The sequence below is a fragment of the Catharus ustulatus genome, chromosome 1, assembly GCF_009819885.2.
Source record: "Catharus ustulatus isolate bCatUst1 chromosome 1, bCatUst1.pri.v2, whole genome shotgun sequence".
NCBI lineage: Eukaryota > Metazoa > Chordata > Aves > Passeriformes > Turdidae > Catharus > Catharus ustulatus.
Window position 1 is genome coordinate 37106959 of NC_046221.1, and position 19835 is coordinate 37126793.

The 19835-nt window shown below is 38.4% G+C and overlaps 1 protein-coding gene across 1 annotated transcript in view; it reads left to right on the top strand.

Annotated features, from left to right (window-relative positions):
• The window catches only part of PLCL2 (phospholipase C like 2), a 122905-nt gene that overhangs the window by 95248 nt on the left and 7822 nt on the right, over window positions 1-19835 (top strand). Inside the window, exons 5-6 of the mRNA XM_033066925.1 lie at window positions 3524-3599; window positions 17594-17703. Coding sequence (XP_032922816.1) covers window positions 3524-3599; window positions 17594-17703 — 186 coding nt within the window. The remainder of the gene's footprint in view (window positions 1-3523; window positions 3600-17593; window positions 17704-19835) is intronic.

The window sequence follows — 19835 nt, forward strand, 5'->3', positions numbered from 1 at the left end:
ATGATGGAAGAACACTAATACAGTGATTAGTTTCTTTTCCTTTCATCTGCAGGACTAGTAAAACTTTCTTGTTTTGTCAATACAGAAAGTAAGTAAAAAAGCAGTAATGTAAGCATTTTTATTCATCTTAGAATTCTCTTATTTCTGAAAATCAGTGGAGTGTCTCAGAGCAAGTTTTCTAATCAGCTGAGAATTGTTTTCCACCGCTTCTAAATTATCTGATGTTCATGTAGGGCATATGAAGGAAGCAGAGCAGATAGATGTGTTCTGTGTCTGGAGTAGACCTAACTGAGATTACTTAGAAATGATGCTATTGTACACATGGGGTCAGGAAAACAGAGTAGGGCAGTTGTAATATTTCTTACAATTCCTTCAAAAGAAATACCTTGATGAGGCAGCACAGTTGTTCTCCTTTTTTTCATGAACTCCAGTCAAAACAATGCTCAGGTGAAACGACTCATATTGATAGATAATTCCTCTACACAATTATTATTGTGTATTAGCATCCCAGAGATGCTCAGCATTTCATTTTCCAAGACGATTTTCTGTTCAGAAAAACCTGCTTTACAGTTTCCTTTCAGCTAGTTAGCAAAATAGCATCAGCTATTGGAAGTATACAGCTGACATCAGCTCTGTTTTGGTTCTCTCCATTGAAGTTCATTGCAGAAACGAATGTGTTACGTGACGTACATACTGAAACAGGTAAATCCTTGCCTGTCAAGTAAATTTATAGTGATCTTATTTCAATTTGTGAATTCTGTTTTAAAGACTGAATAGTAATGAAACACAGTGAAATGGGGCTTTCTCCTTGACCAAGCAGGAGTAGTCAGTTTGCAATGGTCCCTATGTGGGTGAAATATAATATTCTCTTACTTAAATTGTCTTCAATTTGTTACACTTAAATAGTAATCAGCATAATTCTATTTATAGGTAGCTTTTGCTTGAGTGAAAATTGATATTTATATTCAAAGAACAACCCAGTTAAAAATGGGGCAAACTAAAAATTTTGCTTGCAGCTTAGCAACCTGATCAAGCTATTTTTCCTTCATATATTATAATTTACATTTATTTAAAACAATCCCAACAACTGACATAATATAAATGAAGCTAAGTACAGTAAATTCACGAATACAAGCCGCACTGACTATAAGCCGCATCTCTGGGTGTTGGCAAATATTTTGGTTTTTGTCCATAGATAAGCCGCACACGAATATAAGCCGCTCTGTCGTTCGCAGCGAGGACCCGCGTGCAATTATTAACAGAACGGCGGCAGGGCGGGGTTTACTGGCTGAGCTAAGGCTGTGCAGGCTCGGCCCGCTAGGGGCCGCTGACGGGGCCAGGTGGTCCAGCACGGTGCTGCAGTTCGGGGCCGGCCGCCGCTGCCACTGGGCTCGGTCACCCCGGGTCGGCGCTGCCCTGCGGTGGCAGGCAGGGACGGAGCTTCCCCTGCTCCTACGGCAGCGGCGGCGGGTGGGGAGGGAGCTTTCCCGCGCCCGTGGCGCCGGCGGCGGGCAGGGACGGAGTTTCCCCGCTCCTGCCGCGGCGGCGGCGGGCAGGGACAAAGCACCCCGTCGGCTCCCCGAGCCGCGGCAATGGCGGCGCGCGCTTCCCCCCCCCTCCCTGGGCCGCAGCAATGGCGGCGCCGGCTTCCCCCCCCCCCCCGGGCCGCAACAATGGCGGCGCCGGCTTCCCCCCCCCCCTCCCCGGGCCGCAGCAATGGCGGCGCCGGCTTCCCCCCCCTCTCCCCGGGCCGCAGCAATGGTGGTGCGGGCTTCCCCCCCCCTCCCCGGGCCGCGGTAGGGGCGGCCCGGGTCCCCCCTCTCCTCCCCGGGCCGCGGTAGGGGCGGCCCGGGTCCCCCCTCTCCTCCCCGGGCCGCGGCAATGGCGGCGCCGGGCCAACCCCCGTCTCTCCCCTGGGCTGTGGCAGAGGAGGAAAGAGAGCTCTCCCGCCTCTCTCCCCGCCCCCCGTGCTGCCTACAGGGAGCCAGGCTCCACCCGCGGTGCAACAAAGTAGCGATTTGTAACAATCGCAAAATGCCGACTTTGCAGCTGCTCGGCTCAGCACTCTGGCAGGCACTTCTGAGGTTGTATTAGCCGCTCCTGATTATTAGCCGCATTTCCGGTTTAGGAGCAAAATCTTAGTCAAATTGGTGCGGCTTGTATTCGTGAAATTACTGTAAGTACTTTAAATAAAGATTAATTGGGATATGAGGGTTAAATTAAATTATCCAATATGATGACCTCCACATATACTCTGAAGTTGCTTATTCACAAGCTGCTTGTGTGTAGCATGAACTAAAAATTTCAGGGTTTGCATAAATTTCTTTATTGGTTCAAACTGAAATAATAGAAATAGAACTAGAATTATTTTTAAATGCTTTGTCATATGTTTAAACCAGATTTTTGTGCAGCTGACAGTTGTGGAAGCCTGTAGAGTAGTTTGTGCAGGTGTTTTTCCTCCTCACTTGCTTGCACACTTGTCACAATCAAAAATCTGAGACTTGCTTGCCTGCTTCTCAAAATTGATTTATGCTTTACTTGGAGCAATGGTCAGAAAAATAGTCTCAATGTCATTCAGCTGAGAAAGGCTCCTTCTAATATGTGTGAGGAAATCATGCCTCTTAGAGTAATTTTTCTCTGAGGAGGAGTGTTAGAGAGGTTTGAGCTTTTTTTTCCCGCTCTAACATGGAATGTTCCTCCTCATAAAAGCGAATTGTGGTCTCCTAAGGAAAAGCAAGTTCCACATGAACACCCACATAAGTAACATGTCAAAAGTTTAGTCATTGTTTTAGTGGGGAGAAAATTGTCTGCTTGAGTGGATACCAGAGGCTTCAGTGGATAAGGTGTGAAGCAAAGTTGTTACTTCTCAGTACATACTCTAGGCTGAAAATTCTGCCCGGTTCCATCTTAGTAGCTGTGCATTCAGCCAGGCTTCCCTGAAAGGCTTTTTGTTTAGAAAGAATGGCTAAAGGAATGATTTATTTTTCTTACCCTCCTCTACCAGCCTCAAGTGGTTTGTTTTCCTGCATAAAGCATTGTCTCATACATATGTGCAGGTCAAGCCACAAAAGGGAAAATGTAGAGGAAAAAAGTCTGGGAAAGCAATGGAATGATGCTGAGGAAAAAAGGATGCACTGGGTCATGAGTGGTCATCATCCTGAATGTTGGAGTGAATGAGGAAGAGGAAAATTGCATCTAGGTTACCTCACCCAAACCACCAAAAGTGAATTGCCTGATTGTATTATTTCCAGTTGCTTTGATAGGCAGTGAACTATGGAGTAGACATTTTGCTTCAATATTTACAGATCCCAGCCCAAAATAATACTTTTTATGCTTTTATGCTACGTTTAGGGCACTTCTCTGCCTCATTATGACCAGGAAAATGAGTGTATTCATTATGTTAGCCATAAATATTAGTTTATCGATTTGAGTTCAATTTTAAGCATCACTTACAGCTGAAAAATTTTAAGTAAAAATTTAATTTTACAGATATTCTGTATATTTTAATTTGTTTTCTCTACAGATGATTCACACCATCAGGATTCTGGTTGAAAATACAGATAGCTTATATGAGAAGATAGTACAATGTCAGAAAGCAGGTAAGTACAAGCTACTTTAAAAAAATACTGTTCCGAATTTATTGCATTTTCTTTTATTTGCCAAAACTTATAATCAGTATCCAATTGTAGCAAAAAAACCCAAACCCAAACAACGAAAACCCAACAACCGAAACAACAGAAAACCTCACACACAAAAAAATAAGAGATTGTTGTAATGTAGATACATCCAGTAGGAGGGAAAAGACATTTCAAATAATAGAAATCAAAGATTCATCGAATTACATCTTGAATTTGGAAATTGCAAGTATTTTATACATGGACAGTAGCTTGTCGGTATAGTCATTTCCACAAATGAAAACACAAGTTTACAGGAAACAAAGAGGATGATCTTTCTTGACACTGAAACTTTTTAACCATTTGCTCTTCTTTATGTGAGAAATTTTCTTCTTTGTTGTGGTGGCCCCATCCATGTTTTGGTGAAACTTGAATTGTCAGGAGAACATTGCTTTCTGATAATTATCACTGGTGACACTAGTTCAGATGTTTGTTCTGAATTTCTCTGGATCTGTTGGGTGGATGCCCTTCGGTTCTGTGTTGTTCCCACAAGTTCTCTAAAAGAACTTCCTGGGTCTGATAAATATTTGAAATATTCACAAACTGACCCTTTTGTAACAGTTGTTCTCATTTGGACACAACTGAATTTTGAAGGTTTCCAGCTTGTTTTGATAGCAGTCTGACCTGATTGTTTAAACATGTTTGTTTTCTTTTGACCTTTTAACTGTTTTATAAATAATGTTACAAATTTGCTCAAAGTGATGCATCACATTTTGTATCAGAAACAGGAATACTGCCAAAGACTCAACCAAAGCATTTACAGCCATGTTTTGCATAACTCAATTGGAACAAAAGCTTTTTATATACAAATACATTTTTTATCTACCTGATAGTCAGCATCCTGCAGCTCCCATTATCTTTCATTATTTTCTTCCATTCTTTGGTTTGCTTTTCCGCTCTCCTACAAATTCCAGTATCTTTGTTTTTGTTTTTTCCCCAAAAAGAAAAAAGAATGCTCTTACACCTTCAGCCTTCCTTTAAAAACTCTCTCCTATTAACAGTGGCTTTCATCTCAGACCAGCACCAAGGAAGATTAGATTTTTAGATCTCCCCTTGATTCACAGGCTATACTCCTCAGACACTGTGAACTTTAGTCAAACCATAGAACTGTCAAAATGCATGAAAATTTTAAGTTGCCTATTTATTAAAGATGTGAAACATAAATACCAAACATACATACCATTATTTCACATCTCTTATTGATAGATGCAGAGATTATCTAAAATATTGTGGTGGTTTTGGCTGGGATAGTTTCTTCCTAGGTACAGATACGGGACTGTGTCATAGAGTTGTGCTTCAAAGTAGGGCTGATAATGCAGAGATGTTTTTGTTACTGCTGAGCAGTGCTTACATAGGATGATGTTTTGCTTTTCTTGTGTACAAGAAGCTTTTGCTTCACCCATTAAACTGTCTCTATCTCAACCCACGAGTTTTCTCACTTTTACTCTTCCGATTCTCTCCCCCATCCCACCCAGGAGGAGTGAGCAAATGTGCAGTACTTGGTTGCTGGTTGGGGTTAAACCGCAGAAGTACCAAACAAAAAATATATTGTGGTGTTGTAAGGATGTTGCCTGGTAGACATTTATGCTTGCTTCTTAAATCACCTCCCATTTATGTGGTGATAGTGTGCAATTTTTTTTTTAGCGTCACCAGTGTCTTAAGCAGTTTAGATCCTTGGTTAGAGATAAGGCAAAAGCTAGTTGCCTAAATTTCAGTATTCAGTAAATTTCCATGTATCTGACTTTATTAAGTCTTACCGCCTTGTTTTACAATGGGGACAGTTGGGTCAGGAATCCTTTGTTTATGAATGCTAAGAACTTAAAGCCTGTGCTAAATAGTGGAGATTTTGATCTCCTTCAAATGAGAACCCTCCAGCATGGTGACATAAGCCTAAGTATGGATTATGTAATAGATCCTGCTATTTAGGGCAGCTTTAGCCCTGCAGGGTCAAGGCATTTTTTAAGATGAATGAGCTGAACTGAATTGCCTTTTAATATCAATGGGTTTTGAAGATCATCTTATGACTGATCAATCTCATGATCTCAGTAGATGCTATCCTAATTAAGAGTAAAAGATAATACGTTTTCCTAGGTAGTTTCTTGATAAGAGAAAGCAAAATCACACCTTTCTCTGGGCTTTTTTGTTTTCTTTGTGGCTCAAAGACTGAAAAAGATGCTAAAATAAGAAGTACTCAATCTACCAATAAGAAGTAAATTTTTGTTGTCATAACCATGCTTGTAAGAGAGTTTTGTCATATAGGCAAAGTGGATTCATTCTACTGAACTATTTTCTATCTTAGGTTTAATAATAAGACTTTTGGCCTCCTATAGAATTCAGACCTAATTTGAAAATAAATGCAGTACTGTTTCCTTGGTTGAAGCATTTTGGATAAGCAAAGATGCAATTAATAAGATGGCTATTTTCAGAATTCAGGTTCTTTGCTATTATTATTCTCTGATATCATGTAACTATAAATATCTCTCCTCATTTTTGATTCTTTAAAATTAAACCATATTAAAAACCTCTTGGTTTCTTCATATCAGCATATCAATTTCAGCTCAACACATTCAGTTTTTAGTTAAATAGTGATTGAAAATATTTTAGATACATGTATAATGAAAATATCTGGGAATGTGATATTACTTTGCTTCCCACTGTACTTTTCTTCTTTTTCGAATTAAGGAAAAAATCCACATAGCTTCAAGATGACTGCAGTGCCATTTATTTTGTTGCTATTAAGCCAGTTTAAGATGCTGCAAGAAAATAGAATCTCAATGCTAAAGGGAATTTGAAGATAATCTGGTCCATTCCCTGAATCTCTTAGAGACCTAAAATGCTCCTGTATCTTTGCTAGCGTAACGAATTTGAATGTCCAGGTCACCTTATCCCATTTATAGCCTTCTTTATACTCAAATCACATCATTCCTGAACTTATCTTTTGAATTTTCCATTGCATTTTTGCTTAGAATTCAAATACCGCCTGAGCTCATCTGTGGATAAAAGAGAGACCCATGACTTAGGAATTAATTTTGGTGTTCAGCAGTGGAAGCTCAGAAGAATATTCCAAATATTCATTAAATTATGGGGGGCAATAATTACCAAACACATCTTGTTGGTGACAAAGAACTACTGAACCTTATCAAATGTAGATATGAGTGGAGGATTTTTGAGCAGCCTGGTGTGGTGGAAGGTGTTCCTGTGCATGGCAGAGGGTTTGGATCTCGATGATCTTTAAGGTCTCATCAAATCCCAAACCATTCTATGATTCTGTAATCTTGTGACTAAAATTAAACATAAAATCAGTAAGGGTAAATTTATGAGTGTAGGGGAAAAGATAGCCTTGACAATACCTGCAAGGAATGGTCTCTGAGGTTTCTGTTTTAATTCAGAATACGAAGTTATTGTGTAGAGTTCTAGCAGTGTCAGTTTTGTGTTAATATGATGCATAAATGTGTATTTCAGCACTGTTTGTTCAAAGTAAGGATGAATCAATTTTTAAGAGTTCAGATTCATAAAAAACATACATATTTCTTTCCATATGGTTTTATAGACATAACCTTCCCTAGGCATCTGTGCAGCCAGAATTCTTGTTCAGATTCTTATTTTCTGGGATCTCAGCTTCGCTATCCTTTCTCTGCATTTGACCATCATAGTTTTGCCTTATGCATGTCATTTTCCTGGCGTTTGTTTTGATGATCTCTGTCCCTGGATGGATTTTTATACTTTTTTCCTCATTGTGCATCAGGACTGAGCTGCTTTCACTTTTCTTGTGTTTGCTCATTTGTTACCAAGAGTTTCCAGTGCGTGATAGATATTCAGTCCTCGTCATGCTTTCTATCAGGTTGTCCCGAAGGCTCTCTGTAAACATCCACCAGGCTACTTCCTTTGAAGTTGTTTTTAAAATTATCCCACAAATATAGCTAGATTGACACATGTCCTCCTACCACCTTAACCAAAATAGTTTTCATTGCTTCCTTGTGCTCCCCACTCTTCCTTTATCCATCTGTTCTCTTTCTTCTTCATACTTTGATTATTTGAGTTGTTGGAGCAGAGTCTGCCTTATTTATCCCATCTGACTGACTTTATTTAATAATGCAAGTAATGAATGACATAAAAGGAGTGTATTTTCTAACATGTAGTTCAAAGCAGCCCTTCAGCAGCATCAATAGCAGGATATGGTTTCAATAAAGGAAGTATCCAGCCATTCTGGATGCCATTAAAGGTAAACACAATATGCAGTGTCTGTTGGAAAAAGGTTAATCTGAGCTTCATGCAGAAAAATACTAGGATGATGGCCATATAAACACTTCAGATACTTCTGGTAGTTGAAAATTAAAGGAATAAAGTCAATTTTGTTTGAGTAGTTGGAACTCTTACTTCCCCACTGTTACTATTTAAGTTTTCCAGCAAAATGACACTTCCACTGAGCTGTTGTTATTTTTTGTATTTTAATATTTGTTGTGGTTATTTGTATTCTAAGTTGGTTTTTGACTCACGTTCACCAAAATAAAACATGTAAGAAAAAGTAATATTCTGTCAGATTAGATAATCCACTGACAGAGTAAAAGAAATTTATATACTTAACTATTGAGGAGTACTTTTGACTTGGTATATAGGTAGGCAATTGAGTTTTTTATTTAAACTGTGAAAGGCAATGACTAGGCTGCCAATATTTCTGCGGTTATCCCTGACATGAAAGAGAATTTATAGTTTTTATGGTTTGGGTACTGTGGAGTTCATCAGAACTTGTTAATCCCTGTCTTCTGAAATACTGCCTCTCATCAGCAGGTATTGACTCTTGTTTAGAAGCCATTGCATTTTAAACTACTGTTTTGTAAATAAGGAGGGAAGAAATGCAGCTATTATTGCTGGACTTTGTACCTGAGAATATTTAAATTTTTTAACTGCCATCAGTAGGACTTGCTGATCTTCAAGTTACATCTTAGAATTGAATCCATTATTATATTTTTCATGAGGTTCACTGTCAAAAGAAAGCAATCTATAATATTTACCATCACATAAACTCCAACATCACCTGCTATGGCTAGGGCAGTACTTGTAAACCCCTCTCAACCATTCTGCATGCTTTTGAGATACCTGTTCTTCCTTGTTTTCTCTATGTTCCCATTTTTTAATAAGCCAGTTATCAAATTGTTTTAACTCCTTTCTCCATACTTGTCGCAACATAGTTTTCAATGTTTATTAGCACAATAGGCTTTTGCTGATAGTTAAGGAATAAAAAGGGTATATTCAACTTATTCCCTTTATTTAGGTTTCTAAACATTCTGTATTCTGTTAATAATTTTTGTCTGTTTTTTCCTTGATTGCTCTTTGTCCTGTCTACTCCTTTTTTTTTCTGTATTTTTTCTTCCTATTTGTCATTCCTCCTCAAATAACTCCACTAAGTCTCTCCAGGTGCAGCTCCACAGCAGCTCAGATTATACTGGCGCGGCATGTACTCCCTGGCTCTATAAACCTGTTCCTCTTCTGTGCCTTGAATATTCTTGAAACCACATTCTACTGGGGGGGGAGGGGAAGTGAAAAGTTGTGCTTAGATCAACTGTGGAAAAAATTCCTCTCCTTTGTACCTCTCTTGTGTTTATGCCCTTTATTGACAGTCTCAATTCATTCCCATACATGTAGTGGCTGAACTTGACCCCCATTCAGAAATGTAGTCTGTCTTCAGAGAGGAGTGTCTTTGTGGAATGAAGTTTTCTGTACGCTGGGGATGGAATACCATGGATCAGTTTTCCAGAACAACTGTGTTAGTATGTGAAGGTCTGGTTGTCTGTGAATTTTGTAGAAGTGTTGTTTTGGAGGAACAGAAAAAGTGTTAGTGTGGGTTTTATGAGTTTTGTCTGTTTATGTTATTTTTGTTGACTTTGGTAACTAGAAGGGTAATTTTACATGGGATTTATCTTGAAAGTGTTTGGAAGGGTAGAGCTGGTTATTTAACCCTTGGAAGTAATGAAGTTGTAGCATAGATGTTACAGGTGTCCTCTTTGCAGCTTCATACCAGCGTGAGCTTGGTACTGCAACTACTTTGAATCTCTTCTGATGGTTTCTTAAAGAATTTAGTGAGCATCTGAAGTCCTCAGTGTCTCCCCAGCATTAAAGTAAGTCTCTTATACGGAACACTGAATTACTGTGATTGCATTTGGGACTGTATGAGTCTGGATTGGAAGACTAAATACCAATTTAAAGGAAAGGATGCAGAAAAGATGGTGCTTGGCAGGCTGTGATGCCACTGCTGTTTGGGATATTAGAATAAGAAGGTTCTCTTAAGTATGCAATGTGTCTTGACTATTTTTCAAGAATAATAGGGCACTGGGCACCAAAATGGTTTTTAATCACCTAAGTAGGGGCAGTAGATATCTGTGTCTCACGAACATTTCCACTTACTACAGAGACAGTGCCAAAGAAGTTGAAGTATTTAAAAAATACTGGACAACTAATTAAGGTACTGTATTCTTTTGTCAAGTAGTTATCTGAATATATTGAATGTGAATAATTCATGCCTTGAGTGTCTTAAATCTGCAGCAACATATTCTTTGAAACTGCCAAGAAATTCTGATTCTCTAGTCATGGCATAACATTTTTTTTGGTGTTTTCAGTGGAAACTAAGTGTTTGGAAGTACTTCAGCATTTAATCTTTGTTCCTGCTAAGACTCTGTGTTTGCAGTTAGTAATGATTTTTAGAAAATGCAGAAGTACGCTAAGCATTTCTTTATTAAGGTTCATTTTAAATCTTTGTATGAAGAGTGTTTTGTAAGCAAAATATATGAGAATTTACAAGTATAGTGACTTCTACTGCTTCTCTAACATGATGGATTTGATTTATTGTTGATATGGTCTGGTAGCCATACTCTTTTCCCAATCTCTTTTTCTACTAAAATTAATTTTAAGAGGAAATTGTTTGTGTGGCTGAAATAGCTGGCTGTTTAAGGAATATAATCTAAAATAAAAATATTAAGAAACATATTTAATGCTGTAAAAAATTAAAGCTGTCACTTTCAAATATGTGGCCAAGAGTAACAGCTGTGTAAACAAATTAAATGTTTGTATGTGGAAATGAGTACTTAGAGCCTAAATCCTCTCCTAGAATTTTTCATTTCCTTTATTACCATTTAACCTACACTGTGGAGGAAGAAGTATTTGACTATATAAACTGATTAATTGGATTTTTTTATTGTCAAGTCTGTGTATGAAAATTATTCACAGCACCCTTGTAAGTGTTTGAGATGAGTCTACATTGTAGTAGATCTGCAAGGTTTGGTGACCTAATCAAAAGCTGTGAGGTATTTTCCTTACAGTAAAAAAATGTAATGTTTATTTAGTTTTATTTTATATTTATAACTGTTTTGGAAAGTATTTGATTTGCTATTAAATCAAAGAGCTCTACCAAAAATGAAATAAACCATAGTTGGCTTGACTGAATTTAAGTGCTTCACAACTGTAGTGTTACCAGTGTATATTTCATATAGACATAGTCAAATTTTGTTTGTTACTCATTTCATATTAGGCCTACTCAGTATATGCATTTATTGCCAGAGTTTCATCACTGTGCTATTTCACTGATAAAGTTCTTTTGTTAAGAGAAAAAACAGAGCAGGAGGAGCCCACCTGCTGTGTAGTCATGTCTCAGCTAGGTTGTAAATCATCTCTTGGCAAGAAAGCTTTCATCAAAGAAAACAAATGAGCATGTCAAGGCGAGATTTGGCTTTAGAAGCACAGCTGAGCAAGTGTTGTGCTGGCTGTTTAGCTAAAGATTCCTTGAAAAATTAGTATCTTGGTTCTCAGTTAAAGAAAAGGTGTGATTTTTTGCTATAAACTGAGATTGTATGCCAGAGTTTTGTGATAGGAAGTCTTACAAAACCAAAACCAAATCTCAGAGTTCCAAAAGTTCCTGAACTTGTACCATACAGATATGTACACCAGTTTTCCATGTTTCAGTTTCTTTTCACATCTTGATTTTAATAAATCAAGATACATAATAATACACAAGATATATAACAATAAACAAAGATACATATATTGTATGTAAAACCATAATTGCATGCAGTTCAGTGACTTAAGACCTCTTTCCTTTTTAATATAGGCTTCTTAACTAATTTAAAAATAGCAGAATCACTTATGCTGCTTTATATATCACATTTTAATTAATATCTTAAGTGTGGTATTTTGGAACTATAGTGAGAGCCCAGTAGTGGGAGGAATTGCTAACCAATTTCCAACAGGTGTCATTTCTAGTTAGCAATTAAGGATAATGAACTTCATATGATGTAGCTCCGTTATAAAGAAAGGAAGAAATTATGTTTTCAAACTAAATACAGTTGAAGATGGGTGTCTTTTAATAGTATGAAAAATGTTGCTTTTGAGATATATCACCAAATAATATTTTTTAATGAAGATACAATGTTGGGACTACAACAATAGGCAGGGCATCTTTGTTCTAGCATTTCAAGCATCAGTAGAACAATAACACATATTTTAGTTTATATGAATGTTCTAAGTTCTTAATGGTTTTGTATCTACTGAACTTGTTTGTGAAAAATTAAACACTAAGAATCCAGGACATAAAACAAAGCTGAAGTTCCAATCTGGAAGCTGTTCTGACAGGGGATGACTCAAAATTATCACCCTGTCAAGACAATTATATTGCCTTGTATGTTTTATTTAGGAAAACCTTTTGTTATTAAAGCACATCATAGCAATAAGACACCTTGCTCTCTATACTGTCATTTAGTTTCCTGCAGCCGGATGGAAACACAGGTCCTGAAATCTGCTTCCCAGTACGGCTCTTGAAAATTGATCATTTGATCATGTCGAGCTGTATTTTAAAATGAATGTGAGGTTTTTATCTGAGTAACTTTCTCATTTTAAAGCTGATCACAGAACCACATTAAAAATATTAATAAATTTTACGTAAGTTCTGATTTCGCTGGTGGACAGCCAGCCTAATATTGCCCTTTAGCTGCAATGATCCTTTAAGGTCTGAGGTCTTACCTGAGTGATCTGGAGTATCTAGAGAGCAATTGCTCCTCTTTTGGTTTTCTTTTTGCAAGACTAAGCAGGCAAATTTTTGTTAATCTCCTCAATGATACATGGTTCCTATTGCATCGAGTAGCCTTATAGTACTTCTCTTTTCTTCATGCCATTTGAATTTACTGAAAATGGGAGAAGAGAATTGTGCATAAAATTTCAGAGTAGCATCTTGAATGGTAAGGTATTCCTGGGGGAATGAAGAAGTATTAAAGCCATCTAATGCATTCCAGGCTGTGGGAAAGGATCTGAGAGGCAGGGAAAAGCTGAGACAATAACGAAATTCAAACTAGCCAGCATTCACTGGGGAACCAGAAGGAGATTCAGCACTGATGGGGAAAATACTATTTGAGAATACTGAAGGATTGCTTATGAGAATGCTTTAGAATAAACAAGTGTACTGCGGGGGAGAGGAATATGCTGTGATATCTCAGGTTGTGATTAGGAAAATTTGTCGGCAGTATTTTGTTCACTGTGCAAAGCTGCTGTTGAATAATGCTATTGCTGTGTTGTTCCATATATTACAGTGTGTTTACATGCCTTGCAGCAGTTGGGGTGAATGTTTCACTGGAAAGCTGGTGGAGGGCTTGAATCAGTTTTCGTTTTGCAAATGCTTAGGAAATTGTGTGGCTTCTGTCAGCTCACCCTTATGCAGCGATGACCAGACTTCTTAGTGCAGGCTATGCAAACTAAGTGTCCTTAGTACCCCCAAGCAGAAATTTAGAATAGGACTGAATAATGATGTTAGAAACCTCTTCACACTGTCACAAGCAGTAGAGTTACCACAGTCAAACAAGTTAAAGAAAGCTTGAAAGTAGGACTAAGCCAGTCAGTCTCACTTCAGTCCCACAAAAGGTGGGATATCTACCCTTGGGTGATATTGAGCAGCCACCTCAACACAGTCCTGGCCACCTGTTCTCTCTGATCCTGGTTTTGAGCCATGGGTTTGATCCAGAGCTGCCTTCCAACCCCAGTGATTCTGTGCAAGTAACGATTTTAGTAAAGAGTCTCCAGTCAAAAGAGCTTTTTAGATTTGAGCTTTCTGGCTCAAGGCAACAGTCAATAATAATTTCATTATAGATAAAGAGATTTGTGCAGTGGGCAAAAATTAAAACACAGAAATTGTCATCCAAACAGAAGAGCACACATCCTATATATTTTTCATGGTTACTCAGAAAGTTGTGACTTAGTATCTTTCTTAACATCTGCTGCAATAAATGGAAAATATTATTAACTTGTGCTTTCTTTGATTGAGGTGGTATATGCAAAAATATAGTGAGTGATACATCAGGTTAATAGTGTGCCTGTTATCATTCAAGAGCTCTCAGGCAGTTCAAAATTACTAATTGACTAATAAATCTACAAGTAATTAAGCCTCATAAAAGTGACTTGTTTACTATATCTTAATGAGAGTGAGAGCTGAATTTTTACTTGCAAGGAGACAGAAAATGGTGTATATAAAAAAGTAATTTAACACTGAGTTTTCTTTGTTAGCATATCCTGAAGGCACGTTTACGTGGGTTTATATGGACATGTAATTTCTTCTATTAATTTAGCTGTAAATGAGAATGTCTTTCCTCTTTTTTTCCTTTTACTGTTATCCTGTAATAAATTTTATTTTGGAATTTAGCACTTGTGTTATTCCTTTGCATGAAATAATTCCAAAGGCAAAGTGCAAGAAAACCAAGTGGGAACATACAAGAAGAATGCCAAGAGAGACATAGTCAACAGTTAAATGTTGTGCTGCATTCATGCTCTAAAATTTAATTGTCCATATATTTTGTAGCAAATGCAATTCATGCCTTTCAGCAATGGAAACACTGAGACAAAGAGATGAAATAATTCATTTCAATTAATCAGTCAATAGCTAGTAATGGAAGTGGAAATAAAATTCAAATCTACTTGCCCCTGCTTGTATGTTTAGGCTCGGAATAGGGTAGGTTTTGCGTAGCATGATGATGAGGAGTTGGTCAGTCTGTGAGAGATTTTGAGGATAGGGGAGTGATCAGTAGTGTTTAAGAGGCACCTGATAGCTGAGAGTTTACATGTGTGTGTCCTGGTAGGATGATCTGACTGTTCCATTTTCTGAAGAAGAGTGATGAGATGTTCCTGCCAACTTCCAAGTGTACTTAACTGGGGTAGAATGGCTTTGGCAGGACAGAAATGTATCATAGCATGAGTGTAGACTGGGAAGAACATCACCACAGAAAGTTGTCAGTGAACATGAAGGAGCTTTTCTGGCTGTCAGAATATGTGGTCCCCATTGTGTCCACGTCTGTGATATCAGGAATTTTGTATACATCAAAATAATCTGAAATCTACAAAGCAACAATTCCACATTCAACATGCAGGCACTTAGCATTGTTCTTAATATCTGACTGGCTTCAGTTCAAGTTACTATCAATTGCTGGTGTCCACTGACTTCAAAAACAGTAATTGTTAAAGTAGAAACGAGGTACAGAATTTCAAAAGTTTACCAGTATGTCTCAGAATTCATTGTACAGATCAAAAAATCTGTGCTGTCATGATGGCTCTAGAAGTGTAATATTGTAAATATGGATCTGTGTATAATCTTTCCATAATCATATTGGGAGTTTATTATTTTGATTGATATGAATGGGAAATGGATACTTACAACAATGATGGGTTGATGAACTTTGATTTCTCACCTGTTTAGAAATCTATTTTGTGGAAATATAATATGAACATTATACTTGAGATTACAGAGGCAGAGCTATAGACAGTGATTGAAATAAAAATGATACAGTATGTTAATTTAGGGAAAATATTTGCCATTTATTTTTCTTGTAGCAAAATTTAAAATAGTAAGAAAAGGTAGAAAGAACAATTTTGCCTTTCAAATGAATCTATGAGTACTTTTAAAAATGTGTGTGTGTATTTGTGGGAGTAAGGTAAGGGAGTGTACAATAAAAACATTCTGTCATCTCTCTTTTCTTTTAATGAGACATGAGTGTGGGATAGAGAGATTATGAAGAAGAGATAATGTCCTTAAAAGTCAGTCTTCTCTCAGATTGACAGCCAACCCAAGTTTATATACTTATTCATGGTAGTTAAGTACATGTAAATTTTGAAGTACATACACTCACTGGGCAAATAGAAGATTGCAACCAACACAGTTAAAATGATAATTTGTGCTTTAACTCTTAGGTGTATGTCACAAGTACTTGCCAACTTTTGACCTCAAAATACCCTGTACGTTATTAGAGATGGAGATCCTGAGAGCACAACTGAACAATGACTTTTATAGGAGAGTAGCTGTAATCCACGTTAGGTTGCTCTGTGTACCCACGGATGGACCTTTGACTTCTCCTGTGTGAAGGAAACTCTTTAACGTTTATTTTTATATGGCTTGTAACAGCAGCATGGAAAGCAAATCATGTTTCTGTTATCTGTGCAGCGTAAAAACAAACTTTGGTTGGTCCACTCAGTGCTTCGATCACGCTAATGTGAATTTTACCAAAAATTTTTGATTTGGAGTTTGTCAGATACAGGTTCTGTGCACACAGTAGTTTACATGGTGTGGTAAAATGTAATTTGCATTCTTTGCAAGTTCCTCCTACACAGTTATTCCTTTATTCTCAGGGATAAGCTAAAGTGTTTATTTTCTGGGCAGACTCCACCATATAAGCTGTAAACTGGAGAACTGTGATGTGAATGCATAAAAGAACAAGGCATTGAATGAATTTATTGGGCTAGAATAGTTAGTGGAATTACTGTTTCCATCCTATAGCAACTACAAACAGGTTTTTACATGTGGTACAACAAATTCAGTTATGCTTAGAGATTATATTTCTAAAGGAAATACAGTAATTTCACGAATACAAGCCGCACGGAGTATAAACCGCACTTCTGGTGCGTCGACAACGTTGATGTCTTTGTCAATAAAAAAACTGCACCCGAATATTAGCCGCACTTTCGTTCGTAGCGAGAATCCGTGCGCAGCTTTCACAAATTTGCCAATTAGTAACAGGATCGCGGCATAGCGGGGTTTACTGGCTCGGGGCAGTGCCAGGCAGTCTCGGCCCGCTCATGGTTGCCGACGGGGCCGGGTGGCCCAGCTCGGCGCTACGGCTCAGTGGGGCCACTCAGGGCCGGCGGGCGGTGCTGCTGCTGCTGCTGCTGCCAGGCTCGCTCGCCCCCCCTCCCATCTGCACTGCTGCCGCCGCGTTTGCTCGCCCTGGCCGGCACTGCAGGCCCCCGCGCTGCTGGGCTCCCCTGCACTGCTAGCCCCGGTTCTGCTGGGCTTCCCCGCGCTGCTGACCCCGGTTCTGCTGGGCTCCCCTGCACTGCTAGCCCCGGTTCTGCTGGGCTTCCCCACGCTGCTGGCTCGGGCTCTGCCGCCCCTCCCACCCCGCGCTGCTGGCACGGGCTCTGTCGCCTGCCCCCCACACTGCTGGCCCCGCCTCTGCCAGGCTTTCCCACCTCTGCTGGGGCTGGCTAGGCTCCAGCTTGGCTTGGGGCTGCCGCGGGCTCTCACTTCCGTGTTGGCAGCTTTTAGAATATTGTTAATATATTAGCCGTCCCGGAGTACTAGCCGCACTTCCGGGTTTCCACCAAAATTTTGGTGAAAATGGTGCGGCTTGTATTTGTGAAATTACTGTACTTGCTGGGCTCCATCTTTGGATAGCAATGACCTAACAAGTGCTTCAGTGGATTTTGGCTTAGAGAGATTTGTATATATTGGCATGTTGTATGACATTGCATCTTCCTATATCAGATAGATTTGTGCTTGAAAAATAAAACTTCCGAAGCTTTTTCACTGTCTTTTTGCCATATTAGTTTCAAGTTGCTCTCTCTATGATCACAAAAATGCACTAAAATCGATACTATGTTTGTCCTTCTTTTATTCTCCACAGCAATGGAGTTTCATGAAAACCTGCACAATATAGGAGCAAGAGAAGGCCTAAAAGAAAGAAAACTACAAAAATCAGTAGAAAGTTTTACGTGGAACATTACAATTTTAAAGGTAATGTGTCTTCCTTTGGTTAGTCACTGTATTTTTCTTTTCAAATCTGTCATTCTAATATTGTTACTGGTCATTACTCTGTGTCACAGTTCAACTGGATTTATTCACTTTTATAATCACAGCCAGTTTGTTTTATATAACCTGGGCCACAGCAGAGTCTCAATGTGACTTGTTATTCTTGTGTAGTGTTATAGAAGCTTATTTCATTTAGTTTTTCTGACATTTTCTTCTTGCAATCTTTTAACATTGACAGGATCCTTGGTAATCTTTAATACATGGCTGAAACAATGAGTCTTGACTTCTGCAAAGTGACTCAGGCTGGAAGGAAGCTATGCCAGCGTTTAAACCCTGTTTTGTGATTTGAAAGGGAATAATGCTAAGGTTAAAGCAGTTACTGAAAAACAAAAGAGAAACTGTTCCAGCTGCAGTCAGTGATGAATGGTGATTAATGGTAGAAGCAAATTATGTTCATAATCCAGGCTGGAATACATTGTGTGTATGAGCTGGAGACTCTCTTTACATTTTGTCGAGCATGTTTGCTTACATTTTGACAAAAGAGTAAACGATGAAGTGTAAGAAAAGCTTTCAGAGCAAGACTCTCAGGAAACTAGAATGTGCAACAGTTCAGGTTTCCTATCAGAGTCTTTCATCTCAATAGAGTATATCAAAATTTGTAGAGATAGAAAAACTGCCTCCCTTAATTTATTCCCTTGACACCATTCTTCTAGCTGAAATTATTCAAGTTTCGTGTTTACATCCTCTAATGAGTTCTTCTCTCCCACTCAATCAAATACTTCTTCACTACATTAAACTATAAAGTCTGTTTTAATTATAAAGAAAATTATTTTCTCCCACCTAGTTTTTATTTTTAGTTCTTGAAAATACAGTTCCATACTGCCTCTTCTCACAGTGAACTATGACAGAAAAGTAGAAATGCATATGTATTTCTCCAGCTTTCCATGTTGGTTTGAACTGTTAAGATTTTCATGATGTTGCTTGGTTCTCCAATCCCTCCTGTGTTATACTGCACAAATCCAATGCCAAGGAGAATCAAAAAGTGGTGAAATTTGCTAGAGCATGTACAGTTAATGCATTCTAAAAATGTTCATGCAGGTTCTGCTCATAGGTAAAGGACCAGAATATCACATTTCCTGTATACAGTTTCCTGAAGACAGTGTATGGGAAATGTCATGTATCAGTCTTGTGCTTCTGATGGGATAGAGAAGAGGCAGTTCAGCAGCTTTGGGCAAATATCAAAGAAATACATTCTTATCCCTTCCTTTCTGTCAAAGGTGTCAGATACCAGCTTGGATAGGCAAATCTATTTTAATGCTGCCTGAAACAGCAGTACCTTTGCTTCATCTCTGCTTTACATTCTGAACATAAGGGTTGGTCGGGGGGGGGAGATTTGCAGTTGGTGAGTGACTGCAATGTGAAGTCGTGATTTTTGCGTTAGCCAGGAACTGGAGAAGCCACATGGTGGGTCTGGCTCTGAGGAGCACTGAAGGGTTTGTGTACATGTCCTTAGGATTAGCATAATTATGAAGTTAGAAAACCTTCCTTTTGAAGAGATTATTAAGAAAAGCTCTTCAACGTTGACTCAGTGGTATTATTCTAATCAGAGATTAAGATCCTTTCTTTAGGAAGGATCTCAATTTGTCCCATAATTAATACTTTAGTTTAAAAAATTGGTGAGATTTTAATCACCCTGTTGTTAAAACTTTAACAGGCGGCATTACAGAAAGTTCTAGTATGCTGTTATGTTTTTACAGTAATTTACAGATACTGCAGCTCAGATAGGCATCTGCTAAGTGCTGTTGCTCATGTTTAGTTGTACAGAAAGTTAAAGGCTAAGATTTTTTTGAAGTGACATACTGAGGTTTTTCACTCCAAACTCTTTTATTGTAGGCTATAACCATACTCTCATGTCATATAATTAAGGAGAAGTTAAACAGTTTCTAAGACAGTACTCTTCCTGTCTGGAGAAAGAGATCTGCAATCATCATTTCAATCTGTCTTTCCATTGCTATGTTCCCAGTTCTCAAAAAACTATGAGAGAACAGGGATGAAAAGTGAATTTCCACATTTTTCAGTAGAAATTGAGCAGAAGAGCGACAATCTGAACCACTTTA